Raw genomic sequence first — 14,802 nt, 5'->3', positions numbered from 1 at the left:
TCCTGTGTCTTCGTGGGCTGTCCTTGGAGACGTTCTGTTCAGCTGTTTTTAACTTCATCCTCTCTTCCCTTTTCTCAATGGACTCTGTGTTCCAGACAAGATTCGGAGTCGCTTCAGAAGCCAGTCTCTTCTGTCTTGTCTTTGAATGACCGTTTGCTTTCTTCAAACACAGTGGTCTTGATGTCATCCCGCCACTCATCAGTTCTTCAGTTCTTCGTGTGTGATCCATCAAATCGGTTCTTGAGATGGTCCCCAAATTCACATGGAAGACACTCAAGGTTGTATTTTGGCTTTTGTGGATTTATAAATTTCTACATAGGATCATGTCATCTATGAATAAACATGGTTTTACTTCTATTCTAATCTAGAGAAGAACCCTGGTGGCATAGTGGTTACATACTGGGCTGCTAACCACATGGTCAGCAGTTCAAATCCACCAGTTGTTCTGCAGAAGAGAGATGGGGTTTTCTACCCCCATCAAGAATTACAGTCTCAGAATCCTACAGGGGCAGTTCTACCATATCCTGTGAGTCAGAGGCAACTTGATGGCAGTGGATAAGTGATTCCAATTTGGATATTTTTAATTTCTTTTAAAAATCTCATTGCTCTAGTTAGAACTTCCAATATACTATTACATAGTAATGGTGTGAACAAACACCCTTGTCCTGTTTGAAAATGTTTTATTGTCCATAGTGGGTTTAATCTCATTTCAGATTTTCCCCTTTAACCCTGACATATCATGTTGCTTCTTGTGAGAGTGCTTTCAAAATTAATAAAGGAATCAAGCTATCATCCACAGGGTACTGCTAATTGCCCTCACCACCAGGCAATTCTCTCAAGAACACATGAAACTGCCCATCTCCCCTCGGTCCCTTTCCCGCTTTTGAGGGTGATTTCCCCAAAGGAGATCCTGATAAAAGGTCCAAATGGGTGACTGGGGCCGTCGTGTCAGTTCTTTCTGGCATTGATTCGGGAGTCAATGCCTCTTATTCCTTTGTTCAGCCCTTCCTTACCGACTGTGAGCCGACTGTGTCAGGCATGTCCCCAGGTACTAGGAGAAGGGAAAACATGATATCTACTCCATCTCTACTTCCCGTCCCATCTCAGAGATCGCAGTTTTTATCAGTAGACTTTGTAAAATGTACCAAAATGACAGCAGCTAACATTTGGCAAGAGAAAGAGGTCAGTGCAGAGAGCAGAGGTCTCGGCGTCCCCAGTATTCCCAGTGTTTAGCCAGGTCACTAATGGGGTTGGGATAGACAAGGGGAGAGGCCTTTGTCAGGCCCTCCCTGTGATTTCCGGTAGAACTGGAGTGCTGATGTCCCCTCCCTGGTGTCCTGGGGTGTCTGTTATTGCTCTAGCCACCTGGTAATTCTGAGATGCTTGGGAGCCTGGATCCACATTACTGAAACCTCATGATGGCATGTCTCTACAGTCTGGATAAGTCACTCAGCAAATAGTTTGGCATTTAAAATGGTGAAATGACAAGTTTGTACCAAGCCCTTCTTTCCTCTCCCACTAACTTTTATCTCCTAGGGCCAAATTTTGCCCCAAGAGTGCGACTTCCACCAAATTCTTCTAATTTTCTTATTTGTTTCAAGCTTTCTCTTCTCCTGCCTGGAATCAAATCTGCCTCCTGCCAGACCGTAGAGCACACAGAAGAACAAATGTTCAGGCTGGCACGGACAAGACTCCCTGGAGTGGAGCTTGCCACGCTCCAGGCAGCCCTCTGCTTTTTCGGCCCCTGGGATCCCACTTTCTAGCTGGTTCTTGACTTAGATATTTACTAGAGTGACAATGAAGTGCCAAGGGGCACAACATGGGCAATGCTCGTACAGACGCAGCACCACGATTGAACGCCATCGTGTTCACTGGTGGCATCAATGTGACATTTCGTGTCCCTCACAGGGAATCAGACACGTGTGGAGCTTATGCTGATAGCTTTTGGACGGGAAAGACAACTATTGGCCCCAATATCGGAGCTTTGCGGAGGAAATGGATTAAGCTCAGGCTCTGAGACAGTGGAGATGAGCAGGCCCTCTTGTTGCAGGGCATGAAAGCCCCCTGCTGTCCTCCCCCCACTCTCCTCTAGCACTCCTTCCTGCTCTATCCCTGGCTGCAGACCTGGAGAGAGGGTGTTCTTGGAGCAATTCTTCAAGACACTACTACGAAGGATGGTTTCTGCTATATCGCCTCTCAGATACACTGAACTTGACATTAACCTTCGGGAAAGGCAGGGACGTTTTCAAAGCCAAAGAAAGGGCGTTCCAAATGTTGGACTTTCAAGAGAGTGACAGGTCGGGTTGGCAAATGTGCAGAGTAGGAATAGAAGCTTCTGGGTACCCCTTCCCCTGAAAGGCAACAGTCTGGTCCTCCTACTTTTGCAGCATCATTCAAGGCATGTAGGAGTGCACCCGAAGCACTCTATCCATAGACAAGTGAGAACACAGCGTTACAGGGATGCCGCCAGGAAACGTGATGGAGCCTACACAGTTGATTGAATTTAACTTCCTGTGGAGATGGGAGACTTAGCTCAAATACTACCGCCTCTGAGAAGTCTTCCCCAAACCACTGAATTGAGTACCCCATCTGAGAGCTCTTTTAAAATCCCTAATTCCTGCTTCTCAACACTTAGCCCACATCCACGCACTTGCGGACCGGAATACAGTCAAACACCGACTTCACTTGTTAGGGAAGGAGCTACTTAAGCATGAAGGCCAAGCAGTACTGATAGTTGGGTCTCCAGTGCCTAGCACAGTGCCTGGGACATGATACGCACTCAAGAAATGCCTCTGAAGAGGGCTTCGGGCTGGTCTGGAAAGACAGTGGAAGCTCACGTGGTGGGGATGCTGTGGGAGACGTGTTGAGCTGCTAACATCCACCGTGCCAGTGCAACCCCCACAGTCATACCTCAGGTGGAAGATAAGGCATGTGCTCCCATACAGATGTTCAGTCTCAGAAACATTATAGAGGGTTGCTATGAGTCAGGGGCGACTTGATGAGTGGTCTTGGCGTTGGTGTGGGGATCTAGACAGCACCATGGCAACTGAACCTGAAACCTACCACTTGCTTTGAGTTGTCAAGTTCGTCCCCTGTACCAAGTGTGCTTCCAAAACTTGGTTTCATTGGGAGAGGCTTGGCGTGTTGGTTCTGGCTGGATTGGCTTTGGTGAGGAGCGCACTAGCAGTAGAGAGAGTGAAGCAGCTCAGCACCCCACTGAGGCAGAGGGACAGGGATGAGCCTCAGCCATTTGTCGCTGGAAGTCTGTAGCTGACACTTGATTTCTGTGTCATCTGTAGCTCCTTTATTAAATGTCAAACAGTGGAAGCGTGCCTTTCCACCACAGCAGACACTGGAACGGTATTACCCAGCACCTCAACATTCGCCGAATCACTTATCTCAGGACAATTCCATCCACCTGTTCAGGTCGTTCCCTGTGCCCCTAACATGCACGAAGTGGAGTGGAGGGGGCAGTGCTCACAAAACAGTGCTTACAGACTGGATCTCCACAATGCAGACACGTGCCACGAGATTTCACGCGACAGGCACTGGCACTGCTCACCTGGCCTGGGTTTGGAAGTGCAGTCAAGCCCCATTAGAGAGCCCTTTCCCCCCTGCTCTGTGGGAGGCTCTGGCACTGTGACCAGCTCACTGAGCCATGGCTGTGGGGATGCAGGGTCACACACAGGATGTGTGGCCCAAGCCAGGCAGCTCTCAAGTGCCTGAATTGAGGGGCAGGGGCGCCCCTGTTGCTGAGCTGCCTTAAGACCCTATCAAAGGCAAGGAGACCGACATGGACATGGTCCAGGGCATGACCGGGGCTGTCTGACATGGGAGGACATGGTCTTGTGTCCTGTGCATGACAGGAGGCGCTTTCAGTTAACTATTTGCTGTTAGGTCTGGCGCTATAAATGAGCTACCACCCACACACGGTGAGAAAAGGAAGGCAGAGCAGTTAGAATGCAGGAAAGAGGGAAAAACCCCACCTCCCCCACTTGACAGGTTGAAACAGCTTCAGCCAGCTGCCTGCAAAGCCGGGACAGTCCCCAGCAAACACCGTTTAGAGGTTTTGGGTTGCCGTGGTGGTAAGCACCCAGCCCAAACGGAGGGAGCTGAAGCCTTGTCCACAACACAAAGGCAGACAAAGAGATGTGCACAGGACTGTCCCCAAGGGCTGAATGGCTCAATTACTGTTCCTAGGGCTGAGCCACATGGGGGGAGCAGCCGGGGGGAGCAGGAGAACTGTGGGTGCAGTGAAGCAGACATAATCTTTGTGACAATGACAATTTAAGGAACACTACAGGACCAGCTTGTTGGGGTGTTTCTAAACCTTCTGAGGGGAGGTGAGTCAGCGGAGCCGTCATGTGGAAAATTCCCTTTCTCTTCAGCGCACAGACATTCCCATGCAGAGGTAAAGGCATCTTTTTGCTGGTGGTAGTGGCTGTAAGCTGTTCCTTGTGAAACCTCTCATTCCCAACAGGCTTGAGAAAGATGCTTGCTTTTGCTTGGTTTTATTTTGTTTTTCAGGAAGGAACTGTGCTTTGCAAAGGCAGGGGACCAAAGGGCTGGGTCCTGTCATTCACTTGGGGGACTTGGAGCCCAAGTGGGTCCAATTTCTTAGAGCATCATCAGACAGAGAAGGGGTGCTCTCTGGCCAGACCTCAGCACTAAGGCGAGCTTCCCATTTTGCCCTGTGTGCACTGTGCATTGTGGGGCAGTGTCAGGAATGCTAAGGCAATCCCAGGGCAGCCTCACACCTCCGGCCCATACAGCCTTCCTGGGGGCTTATCTCTGACCTGGCTTTCCCACCCTGGCTGGGCCTCAGTACCAGGCAACTGTGCCACCAACCCCCAGAAGCACTGCCCATGCCAGCTGGGTGGAAAGCAGAGATTCAAACTGCTCAACTAGATTCCACAGACCAAATGATTATCCATCTCTACCCCCAGACAAGTCCACCCACCTCCATCAACACTCCAAGGGGAAAAAGGGCTCAAGACACCATCGTCCTGGCTGCTGCCGGTGTGACAGCCCAGCCACAGGTCTGTAGTTTGGGGAGCTGAGATTGGAGATGGTGCTATGCATGATCCCAGCTGGCTGCCAGCTTCCTTATTTATTTTCACCCAGCAGCTTGGCACCACTGACTGTTTTCTAGAGTGAATGTCCTCTGATGGCAGATCTCACCGACAGGATGGCCTGCCTGAGGGTGCCACCTCCAGACAGCAGCACGAGGCGAAGCGTCCACTCAGCACCGCTGTAGCAGCACAGCCCCGCTCTGAGCCACCCCCCAAGTTCCTCTGCTTTTAACTCCCTTCTCCACCTTTTCCCAAGGAAGGCATGGAGGTGCCAGCCCCGGAAGTCCTAGCCACACTCCAGGGTCCTGGCCCAGGCTGCTGTCTCCTACACAAAGAAGTGGCTGTTGCCAGATGTGTGAGAAACTCCCTGGGAGTCCTTTCCAGAACATTGGGGGAGTGCGATCATTTATTCTTGGTTGAGAAAATGATGGCCCGAATGCAGACTGGCACCAACAGATTTACCTGCTGGCCCATTTCCATCATTAGGAGCCTGCATAATTGTGGAGAGACCATCCTGGTGGGGGTGGGGGCGGGGGCAGGGAAGAGTCTGGCCCCAACACTGAGTGAGGGAATCGGTTGAAAGGCTGGGAAGAGGCATTTGATAAAGGGAGAAGTTGGGACTGGATTCAGAAATAGGGTGACCAGATACCCTGGTCTGTCTGGGGCAGTTCTGGTCTAGGTTTGCCAGCCAAGTTCCACTTCAAACAGCGCTCCCTTTCACTCACCGCCAAGCACAAGTCTAGACAATAGGTTTGGTGGTCCCCCAAGAGGGAGCCACTGCTGAAATTAACCCAGACAGTGGTGTGGCAGACGCAGGTCTCTGAGACGGTAGATGCTGCAGTGCCGGAGAGACACAGGTGGTTAAGGATCAGGCTGACCACGCTCAGGAATATGGAGAACGCCCCCCTACCCCCACCCCAGGGAGACATGGATGCAAATATGCCCATGTTTAGAAGTGAGTGTTTTCTTTTGGGTGGCATACTAGAATAGGGTGGGTCCCAAACCTCATCACTTCTGAATCACACCTTGAATAACCAACAGAGTAGCTATAGAGATGCACACACCAGGGGGACACAAATGCCAGGGGAGGGCCACTCTACAGGCAAAAGGAAGCCCAGGAGGAGTGGCGCTCCCCAGAAACGAGGGAGATGCCCACCTTTGAACTTGTGGCCTCTAGGCCTTTTAGAAAATAAATCTCTCATCTCCAAAGCTCCCCCACCCCCCGAAAAGAAACCCCAAACAACGAAGGCTATTCAAAGGCAGAGATTGCACAGGAGAAGGATCTTTGAGGTCATGGAATCTGCTCTTTTCTTTTATCCCGCTGAAAGACAAGACACATGGTGGGCTCTTCCACCTGAGTGGGGGCTTGCCACTGGGGCGGGATGCCAGGCGCTTTTGTTTGGGACAAAGAGGAAAGGATGACCAAAAGGTACTGCGGGGATCCTTGGCCAAAACCCAAACCAGAAACAGCAGCCGTGAGCATGGCTTCCGCACCAGGAAGAGTCACAGACGGTGCTGAGATGGGGTGAGGGGTTGAGAAGGGACCCTGGAGGGGGGCAGAGTTGGGCCGATGTGGACCAACTGAGCCTGCTTGGATGTGTGACTGGGGATTAAACTGAGACCTGCTTCACCCACCAGCTGTTCCTCCCTCGGGAGAAAGACAGGCCTTTCTACGCCCATACGCAGGGTCAGTCTGAGACACTCCCAGGAGCAGTTCTACCCTGTCCTGGAGTGTCGTTAGGAGTCTGGACGGACTCATGGCGGTGTGATCGGAACCACCACGGAGTGGTGTGCTGGGCAGAGTCCAGGGGAAAGCTCACGCCGACTCCCAGAAGAGATTAACCATCGAGTGGGACTAGGAATGCCCTAACAACCTGCAGGTAAACCTGGGGCTTGAAAAGCCTTAGGAGCCCCAAACACCATGACTGAAAGGGGTATTATGGTTCAAAGGGGAGGAGATCCCGCGACTGAAAGGCTAGCACTCTTGCAGGTGGTCAGTCCTGGGGAACCTCTTCTCCAGCCCCTGACAGAGCATCGGCGGAGCGGGGAGGGGAGAAAAGCTGTCAGCCAGAAACCTGGGTTTGGCAGACGGAAAAACTGAGTCACAGAGAAAATGACTTCCTCCTATCTTACAGCGCAATCAGCAAACGGGGTGTGATTAAGCAGCCAGGCCAGACACAATAACAGCGCACGGTCTCATCCGTCGCCGCCTCCTCCCAGAAGGCTGGGGCGATGGTGAACCTGACCCTGGACGGAGACGCATTTGTCCTGCTCACTAAGGAGCTGCGTTCCTTTTCCTACCCAGCTCTGCTCACTGTCAGACGAGGGTGCCGGCTCTGCCATCTCCCCAGAGCCTCATCCTCTGGTGGAGTTCTTCCAGGGCTCAGCTGACTTGGCTCAGCCAGTGGCACCCCAGGTCTTCTCTGAGGTCAGAGAAGGTCATATGCAACACCCTCATGGATTAGGAGAAGGTCTTTCTCTCCAAGTCTCTGACAAAGGGGGGACGTGGCGGAAGGCAGGCCGAACATCGTTTCAAAAAACACCGTCTCTGACCCAGATCTGTGCTTTTTCTCCCTCCGACTGCTCCTCAACCAGTGACGTACAATGAAATCCGTGAAGGGGTTGCAGCTAATCTGCAGAGGAGCTAGTTCAGGAGAGCACGCATAATCTCCTGCAGGCGGACGGCAGCCCAAGTGACCTGCTATCACCTTGAGTTTGGTCTTCCCACCTAGCACAGTCCTGTAAGCCACTGTCACGTGCACTCGGTGCTTTCCAACGTGTGGTGTTGAAAAAACAACAACAACCAAAAACCCCAATCTCCTGAAAAAAATCACAAGATGGTTTCAGTCTATATACAGCGAGCATACTTTTTTGGTTCAGTGAAACTTCTTTGATGGTAAATGTTCAAATATCTGCAAATAGTGAGAGAACACTCACAGACATTGCCCTTGGTTGCCACACTCACACGTCCATAGACGCCAACGGGGAAGACATGAAATACCAAATGCCTCCGAAGATTGTGTCCCAAGCTGCTTGTTCCTCTGTCTTCCAAAGCCCGACGACCAGCTTCCAACCACACACCGTGGGAAAGAGAGCCCGCCGGAGCCAAGGATGGGAGCCCGCGGGGAGGGGAGAACAAATGAGAGCTGGTAGTGGCTTTGGGTCGCCCACCTGTCTTCCTCCCTGCTCACGCTAGACTCGGGGAACCTCGACCAGAGAGTTGTCATGGTTTTCCAAGCGGTGTGCGCCCGAAGTCTGACGGAGGGTCCAGCCCTGTCCTCTCTCCCCTGACCCTGCCTGTGAGAGCATGCCCACCCGAGTCCTGTAGGGCGAGTGGCACGGCCACACGGTGAACATGGAGACAACGGCAGGCAGACGTGATTAAGGGAACGTAGGGGTGAGTCAGAGAGAAGGAGAACAAGGACCAGGCAAGAATCAGCAGCCGGCAAGAGACAACACCGGAAAGACTGGAAGAAAAGGCCCAAGGTCCAGTGTCCCCAGACACTTTCAGGAACGCCCAGAGATGCAGTGTCTGCGGCCCAGGAGCTGCTCCAAGTCCACAGAGAACCAGGCTGCACTTTGGACAACCTCCAAATGCCGAGCAAAGTCCAATGCTCTTGTGGCGGAACCATGCCACTCACAGTCAGTGCCCAACACCGCAGAGTCTGGTCGACCAGGGCTCCCAAACCAACATCTGGCTTCTTCACTTCTTTCGTGTAAAAATTAACATCACGTCACTGAAAGCTACCAAAAAAGACAGACTGAAAATATCACCTCAGGCAAATGAGCTGAAAAATCCCTTCGAGTGACACCCGATTTCTCCCCCAGTCCTTTCTAAAGGCAGAGGACACCTGGTTTGGGTCCAGGTGAAGAAGTGTCATTCCTGGTGTATGCTGTTTCCTGATGGGGTAGAACCGGAATGACATCACGGAAATAGGTGTGCCTGTGGCCAGTCTAAGCACAGTGTCTTGAGGGAAAAGGACATGGCAGGGCCGGTGGGAAAGCACAAGAGACCTCCTGTGACATGCCGATCTCTACTTTGACCACTTTCTGCAGTCAAAGGAAACGTTTTCATTCATTCCCAATAGGCAGCTTGCCAGGGGTCTTGGTGTCTTGGGCTATGCGTTGGGGTGCTCACCATGAGGTCAGCAGTTCAAAACCACCAACTGCTCTTCAGAAGAAAGATGAGGCTCTCTGCTCTCATAGCGAGGTACAGCCTCAGAAACGCACAGTGGAAGTCCTACAGTGCCTTATGGGGCCGCTCTGAGTTGGAATGGGCCTGCTGCCAAGCCTTTTTCCACACTCTTCGATCACCTAAAGTGATTATTCCACTTTGATGTGGATGACTCCACACCTCTGTTCTTTTGTCCTTTGGAAGGAAATAACACAATGTTTATTACGGTGGGGGGAGGGGAGGGAGGAGGCTTTCTGCCTTCCACTGGCGAGCAAGCCTACATCACACAAGATGCCTATTGCATGGCTCATGCGGACAGTCTAATTTGTGTGGCATTCCCATGGTGACAAAAGTGAGGATGTGGCAGACACGGAACGTATGGAATCCTTTGTCTTAATTAAAAAATACAGTGGGAGACATGGCATTTGGCCAAGCCTCATAAATCTGCACAGGGAGAAAAAACTCATGGCTCTGTCAGGTAAGTTTAACTAGAACCAGCGGGGCTCTCTGGAGAATTGACTAGATTCCTGGCTAGTGGTTGACACCCACACTCTCCTGTCGCTTGCCTGCACTCCGAGAAAGCAGTTGTGCTCATTAACCAGCAGCCCTCCTCCCCACCGATGACAAGCACATCCCCAGGAGCACAGAATTCAGAGATGATAAATTTACTCCTGCTTGTAAAAATGAAACACTCCTCAGGGCGATGAAAATGCTATGAGCCTTTAAGGAAGTAAGTACTTTATCCGATAACCTACCTTCATTAACAAAGCCTGGTCCTCTCGATCCGGGCAACTTTTCACTGCCAGGGAGAACTGCTCTAGTGCAACTGAAAGGGAAGAGAGGAAAATGGTGATCTCCCAACTGCGGGCACTTCCGGCATGACCAGCAAGAGTGTTGTCAGAGCAGATATTTCTTTTTTTTCTGATCATTTTATTAGGGGCTCATACAACTCTTATCACAATCCATACACACATGAATGTGTAAAACGCATTTGTACATTCATTGCCCTCATCATTCTCAAAACATTTCCTCTCCACTTAAGCCCCTGGCATTAGGTCCTCATTTCCCCCCTCCCTCCCCGTTCCCCTCTCCCTCATGAGGTCTTGATAGTTTATGAATTGTTATTTTGTCATATCTTGCCCTGTCCGACGTCTCCTTCACCCACTTTTCAGTTGTCTGTCCCCCAGGGAGGAGGTCACATATAGTTCCTTGTAATCGGTTCCCTCTTTCCTACCCACTCTCCCTCTACCTTCCCTGTTTCGCCACTCACACCACTGGTCCTGTAGGGAAGAGCAGATATTTCTATCCGGTGTGCTGACCAGCCTTCCTTGCCGAATCTGAAATGCAGTGCCAAGTTTCCCTCCCAAGTCCCCAACATCATCTGTGTGGCACACACCCATCTGTCAGTTGGTTGGACTGTGGTGGTGCTTGCGTGTTGCTCTCACGGTGGACGCCAAGCCACCGGTCTTTCAAGGAGCAGATGGGTGACCCGTGGTGGGTGAGTTTAAGCAGCGCTTCCAGACTCAGGGCCGAGGGGGTGCTTCTGAAAATCAGCCAGTGGAAACCCAATGGATGGCCACGGCGTATGATCCAGTCTCGTGCTCTCAGAAGAGCCCCCCAGGTTGGGAGGTTCTCAAATTGCACAGCGGTTGAAACCATGGACGTGAGCGGCCCAGTAACACTGTAGACGATGGGGGGCCAGGCCACATTTGCTTCTGCCCCCAGTGGGGCCGGCACAAATGGGAAGGCTACTCACTACAACACATGCAAAACAAACAAACCCCAAAAGCCAACCTTGGGAATGAGGGGCTGGCATGAAGGCAAACGTGTACATTTCTTGGTGGTTTCCCCTCAGCTGAGGTGCACATGTGACATAGACACTTGCGCCAACAGTGGCTTTGGGGATTTGCACGTCCCCGACAGGAGGGAAGCTGACAGTGACGGGGCTGGCCCTCCCGGCTGTGTGCCGCTCCCTGCACCAGTCGGCTTGACTCCCTGGCAAGGCAAGGTGGCAAGGAACGTCCCAAGGCCAATATTCCACGCAGCTTTCCCTCCTCCACTTTTCAGTTGGAGAATGAAAGCATTTGGGGATCCCTTTCCTTGGCTGCTGTTGCCAATTCAAGAGAGGGACTACTTAACGAGGAAGAGGCGCGACACCAGACAAGCATGGACAGACACCCCAAGACTTCTCTGAGGTGGCACAGGTTTCCCTGCACCGATGCTGCTGGACGATTCAGGAGCTATGATGCTCACTGCGCTGACAGGGCCCCGGGCCATGGGCTTTTCACCGGCAGAAGCCAAGCTTTCTAGCTGTCTAGTTAAGTTCTCCTGGGCGGGGACTTCACACCTTTCTGACACACAGATGTCGGCCTGATGGTAAACAAAGGAAAACATTTCTCCATCATGAGTCGCTTTGGGGTGAGAGCGGGGTGATGTGAGGGAGATGCACAGGAAAAATGACCCGCTTCAAGTAAAAAACAGTTGTTGGAGAGGAAACGTATACATACATATATGCCTATACAGAATACCTATGTGGTGTAAATGGGCATGAGAGCGATCCTAGATGTGGTGTTCCACTGGAAGCTTTTGCAAGGTCTCCCCCACTTTGTAAGAAAGTGTCCCCTTCAGAATGGCTGGCCAGTCCACTCGTTATCGAAGAATCTGTTTGTCTTGGATTATCGTCAGGCACACATCTCTGTGCTACAAAAATGTTAAGTCCCCGCCAAGGAGAACTTAACTAGAATACAACTGACCCTCATGACGACCCTGTCCTTCTGCCTTCCTTCCAGAAGAGTGGGTTGGTGGTTACATCGGACCCAGTTGCCGCAGCCTCCCTCCAGCCATTCTGGAAGGGGGTGTGGGGAGCATGCTCTCACTGCATGGGAGAGACCTTGCAAAAGTTTCCAGGGCAGAGTGGCACCCAGCATAGACCTCCTTCTGACACACAGAGCAGGGCAGGGGATGAGAAAGGCAAGTGAGATGCAGTACACCACTGTACGTGTCTTTCTCTCAAATGGCGAGGGGGGACGGGGACCCGTCATTAAGCAGCAGGAACAACGGACGCCACTGCACGACCCTGTCCTGGGGCTGGACTGCCAGGAATTCTGCCCCAGCATGTTCTTTCCCCTGTGGCTGTGCCAGCGTCCTGAGAGACGGAGGCCCAGTCCCGGAGCAGAGTGCAAGGGAGCCTTGCTCTGCCGCTTCTCCGGCTGCAGCCTTTCCCCCACAGGAAGCAAGCACTCCACTTCTCCAAGTACACCAACTCTGGGTGTCCTGGCCCAAAGACCGTTTCCTAGGAATGTGGTCTAGAAGTGCTCTTCTAGACCCCTGGGGTAGCCACAGGCAGCTGTTTGCAGACCTGTGGACAGAGCTTGGGTGGCAGACTAGAGGATGTACGTGGGAGGCTCTCAGAGTGTGTGGTGGAGCTGGGGGGGCAGGGGGGTGAGGGGAGCGGTGAATGGGCAGGGGCAGCTCCTCCCCATGCTGCACCCTTCAGACACACAACTCCCAGGAGTCTGGGAATTAATTCTAGGCTGGCTTTTCAGCTGAATGAAGGTACATTTGCCCAGGCAGGCGGGCAATGTTGGATCTTGTATTCCACACTGTGTAAGCTCTTCTTACACACCCAGGAGCTGAGGCCTGTGATGTTATGATGTGTAGCCCTCTGTTTGCACGCTGGCCCAAAGTGCCCCCCTGCAGAAAGGCAGGCCTGTGACAGGGACCAAGGACTAGGCTCGGCCAAGCCTCGTGGAGCCAAGTTCTTCACCCTCACTCCGGGAAAGAGGCTAGTCTGCAGGGTAACAGGAGAATAAGGCATTTACCTTGGTTCCTACAATGAGGACAAAAAGCTTCCTTTTAAGAGCAACAGAAGTTTGGAGGTCCACAGGGGTGGAGTCTGAGCAGCCCGGAAGGGCTGGGCTGGTGGACACTGTTCTCGGGAGCAGAGACCCTCCTGCTGAGGCTTCCCTGGCACCAGGGCCACGAGTCCCTGATCTCAGGGCCAGACTGCCTTTCCAGGAAGTCTGATGGACCACCTCTGCTCACCGGGTGCCAGAGGACCAGCTTAAGGCCCCTCGAGTGCTCGTGCACATGCTAGAGTGTACACGCACACGCACACACATACACACGGGTGCGGCAGTATGCGTGGCACCTGCAGGGGAGGTTCCTGATGACTCTTGCCCATTGATTCTGTAGCACATGGCATGGGAGACCCATGGTGACCACCCCTCAGCCCATTCCTCTAAGATTCGCAGCGCTCTCAGCTCCTTTTGCAGAACTGCCTGTCGCTGCAGGCCTCTGAAGTCCCCCACCCACCTCTTCTTTACAGCATAACAGGGACAGTTGAAAGAGCGCGCATGCGAGCGAGCAACAACAGGGCTTCGCTGATTTTTGTAAAAATAACTCCAGCTTTGTTTTCAGAACCAACATGGGGGTGGCGAGCATGAAACAGGGGCTTTCAGCTTCCTGGCAACTCACATCCGAGATGTTTCCAGCCTCCACCATGCTGAGATGGGGTGTGGGGCTGTGAGCTGGCCCTCCAGAGCCTCTATGCCGGGGCATGGGAAGCCCCATTCGTGTGGTGTGGCCTGGCTGGTGGCCATGCACTGCTCACGAGCCCCCTCTCCAGCTTGGGCGGTCTGTCCCAGAGCAGGCAGTGCACAGCCATGTGTGTGGCTGTCTCTTCTCAGTTTCCAAATCTAGAGACAAGGGCCCAGAGAGGGGTTTCTTCCCCTGCTCCACCAAGGCTGGTCACAAGTCCCTAGTCCCCGGAACTAAGTCTGGGCAGGTTTTCGACCCACTCGTCCTGGACCCTGGCATCTCAAGGGGCACCCATTCCACCAGGATGGGGGTGGGAAGCATTGGTGCCAGTTCTGCTCTCCATCCCTGCTGCCACTACCAGGCTGCTGGGGTCTGTCTCCTCCATGTGCACTCACTCACTCACTTCGGTGCCCTCTTCCCCAAGGCTCTGCCTCCACTGCATCTCTTCCCTGAGGGCCAGGTGAAGCTCCCGAGGGGAACCTGGGATTCTGGTCACCCTCCAGTTCAGCTCCTACATTGGCCAAGGCCAAGCTCTGGACCCAGGATTCAGAACACCCCACGGATGGCCCTCAGCCCACTTGTCCTGTCCCCTCCTTTCAGTGTGCTTTCCGGGCCTGACCACAAAGACTTTCCTTCCAGTGGAACATACCCGCCCCTTCGTCCCCACTGTGCCTCTCCCAAGAAGGCACTGCCCACATCCCCATCGTGGAGACCTGGTTCACACCCCGACACCCAGGACCAGTGTCTCGGGGCCACGTAGCATCTGCAAGCATAAGGCACCTCTCCTGGGCTCTTCACACCCCACCTGCCCAGGAGGCAGGCAGGCTTGGAACTTACTCCCTTTACTGGATTGAGCATACGGATCCGCCACTCCTAGCTCCCCTTCTAGCAAGTCAGAGTTGTCGAAGCAAACATTTAAAAAAAAAACTAAGGCGCATTCCCTTCGACTCATTGGAGACCTGTAGGAACTCCGTCCACAGAGAGAAAGTGTGGACTTACAGAGATTGTACTTCTCTG

At 52.7% G+C, this 14,802-nt stretch overlaps 1 protein-coding gene across 1 annotated transcript in view; it reads right to left on the bottom strand.

Moving 5' to 3' along the window:
- ACOXL (acyl-CoA oxidase like) overlaps positions 1-14,802 on the bottom strand; it is a 392,883-nt gene that overhangs the window by 34,404 nt on the left and 343,677 nt on the right. The window contains 1 exon segment of the mRNA XM_045287148.1: positions 10,002-10,072. Coding sequence (XP_045143083.1) covers positions 10,002-10,072 — 71 coding nt within the window.

Source organism: Echinops telfairi, unplaced genomic scaffold (assembly GCF_000313985.2).
Source record: "Echinops telfairi isolate 266 unplaced genomic scaffold, ASM31398v2 ScPeMD7_11;HRSCAF=52, whole genome shotgun sequence".
NCBI classification, from domain to species: Eukaryota; Metazoa; Chordata; class Mammalia; order Afrosoricida; family Tenrecidae; genus Echinops; species Echinops telfairi.
Note: the sequence above shows the minus strand (reverse complement) of the source record. Positions and strands in the feature narration are given on the sequence as shown.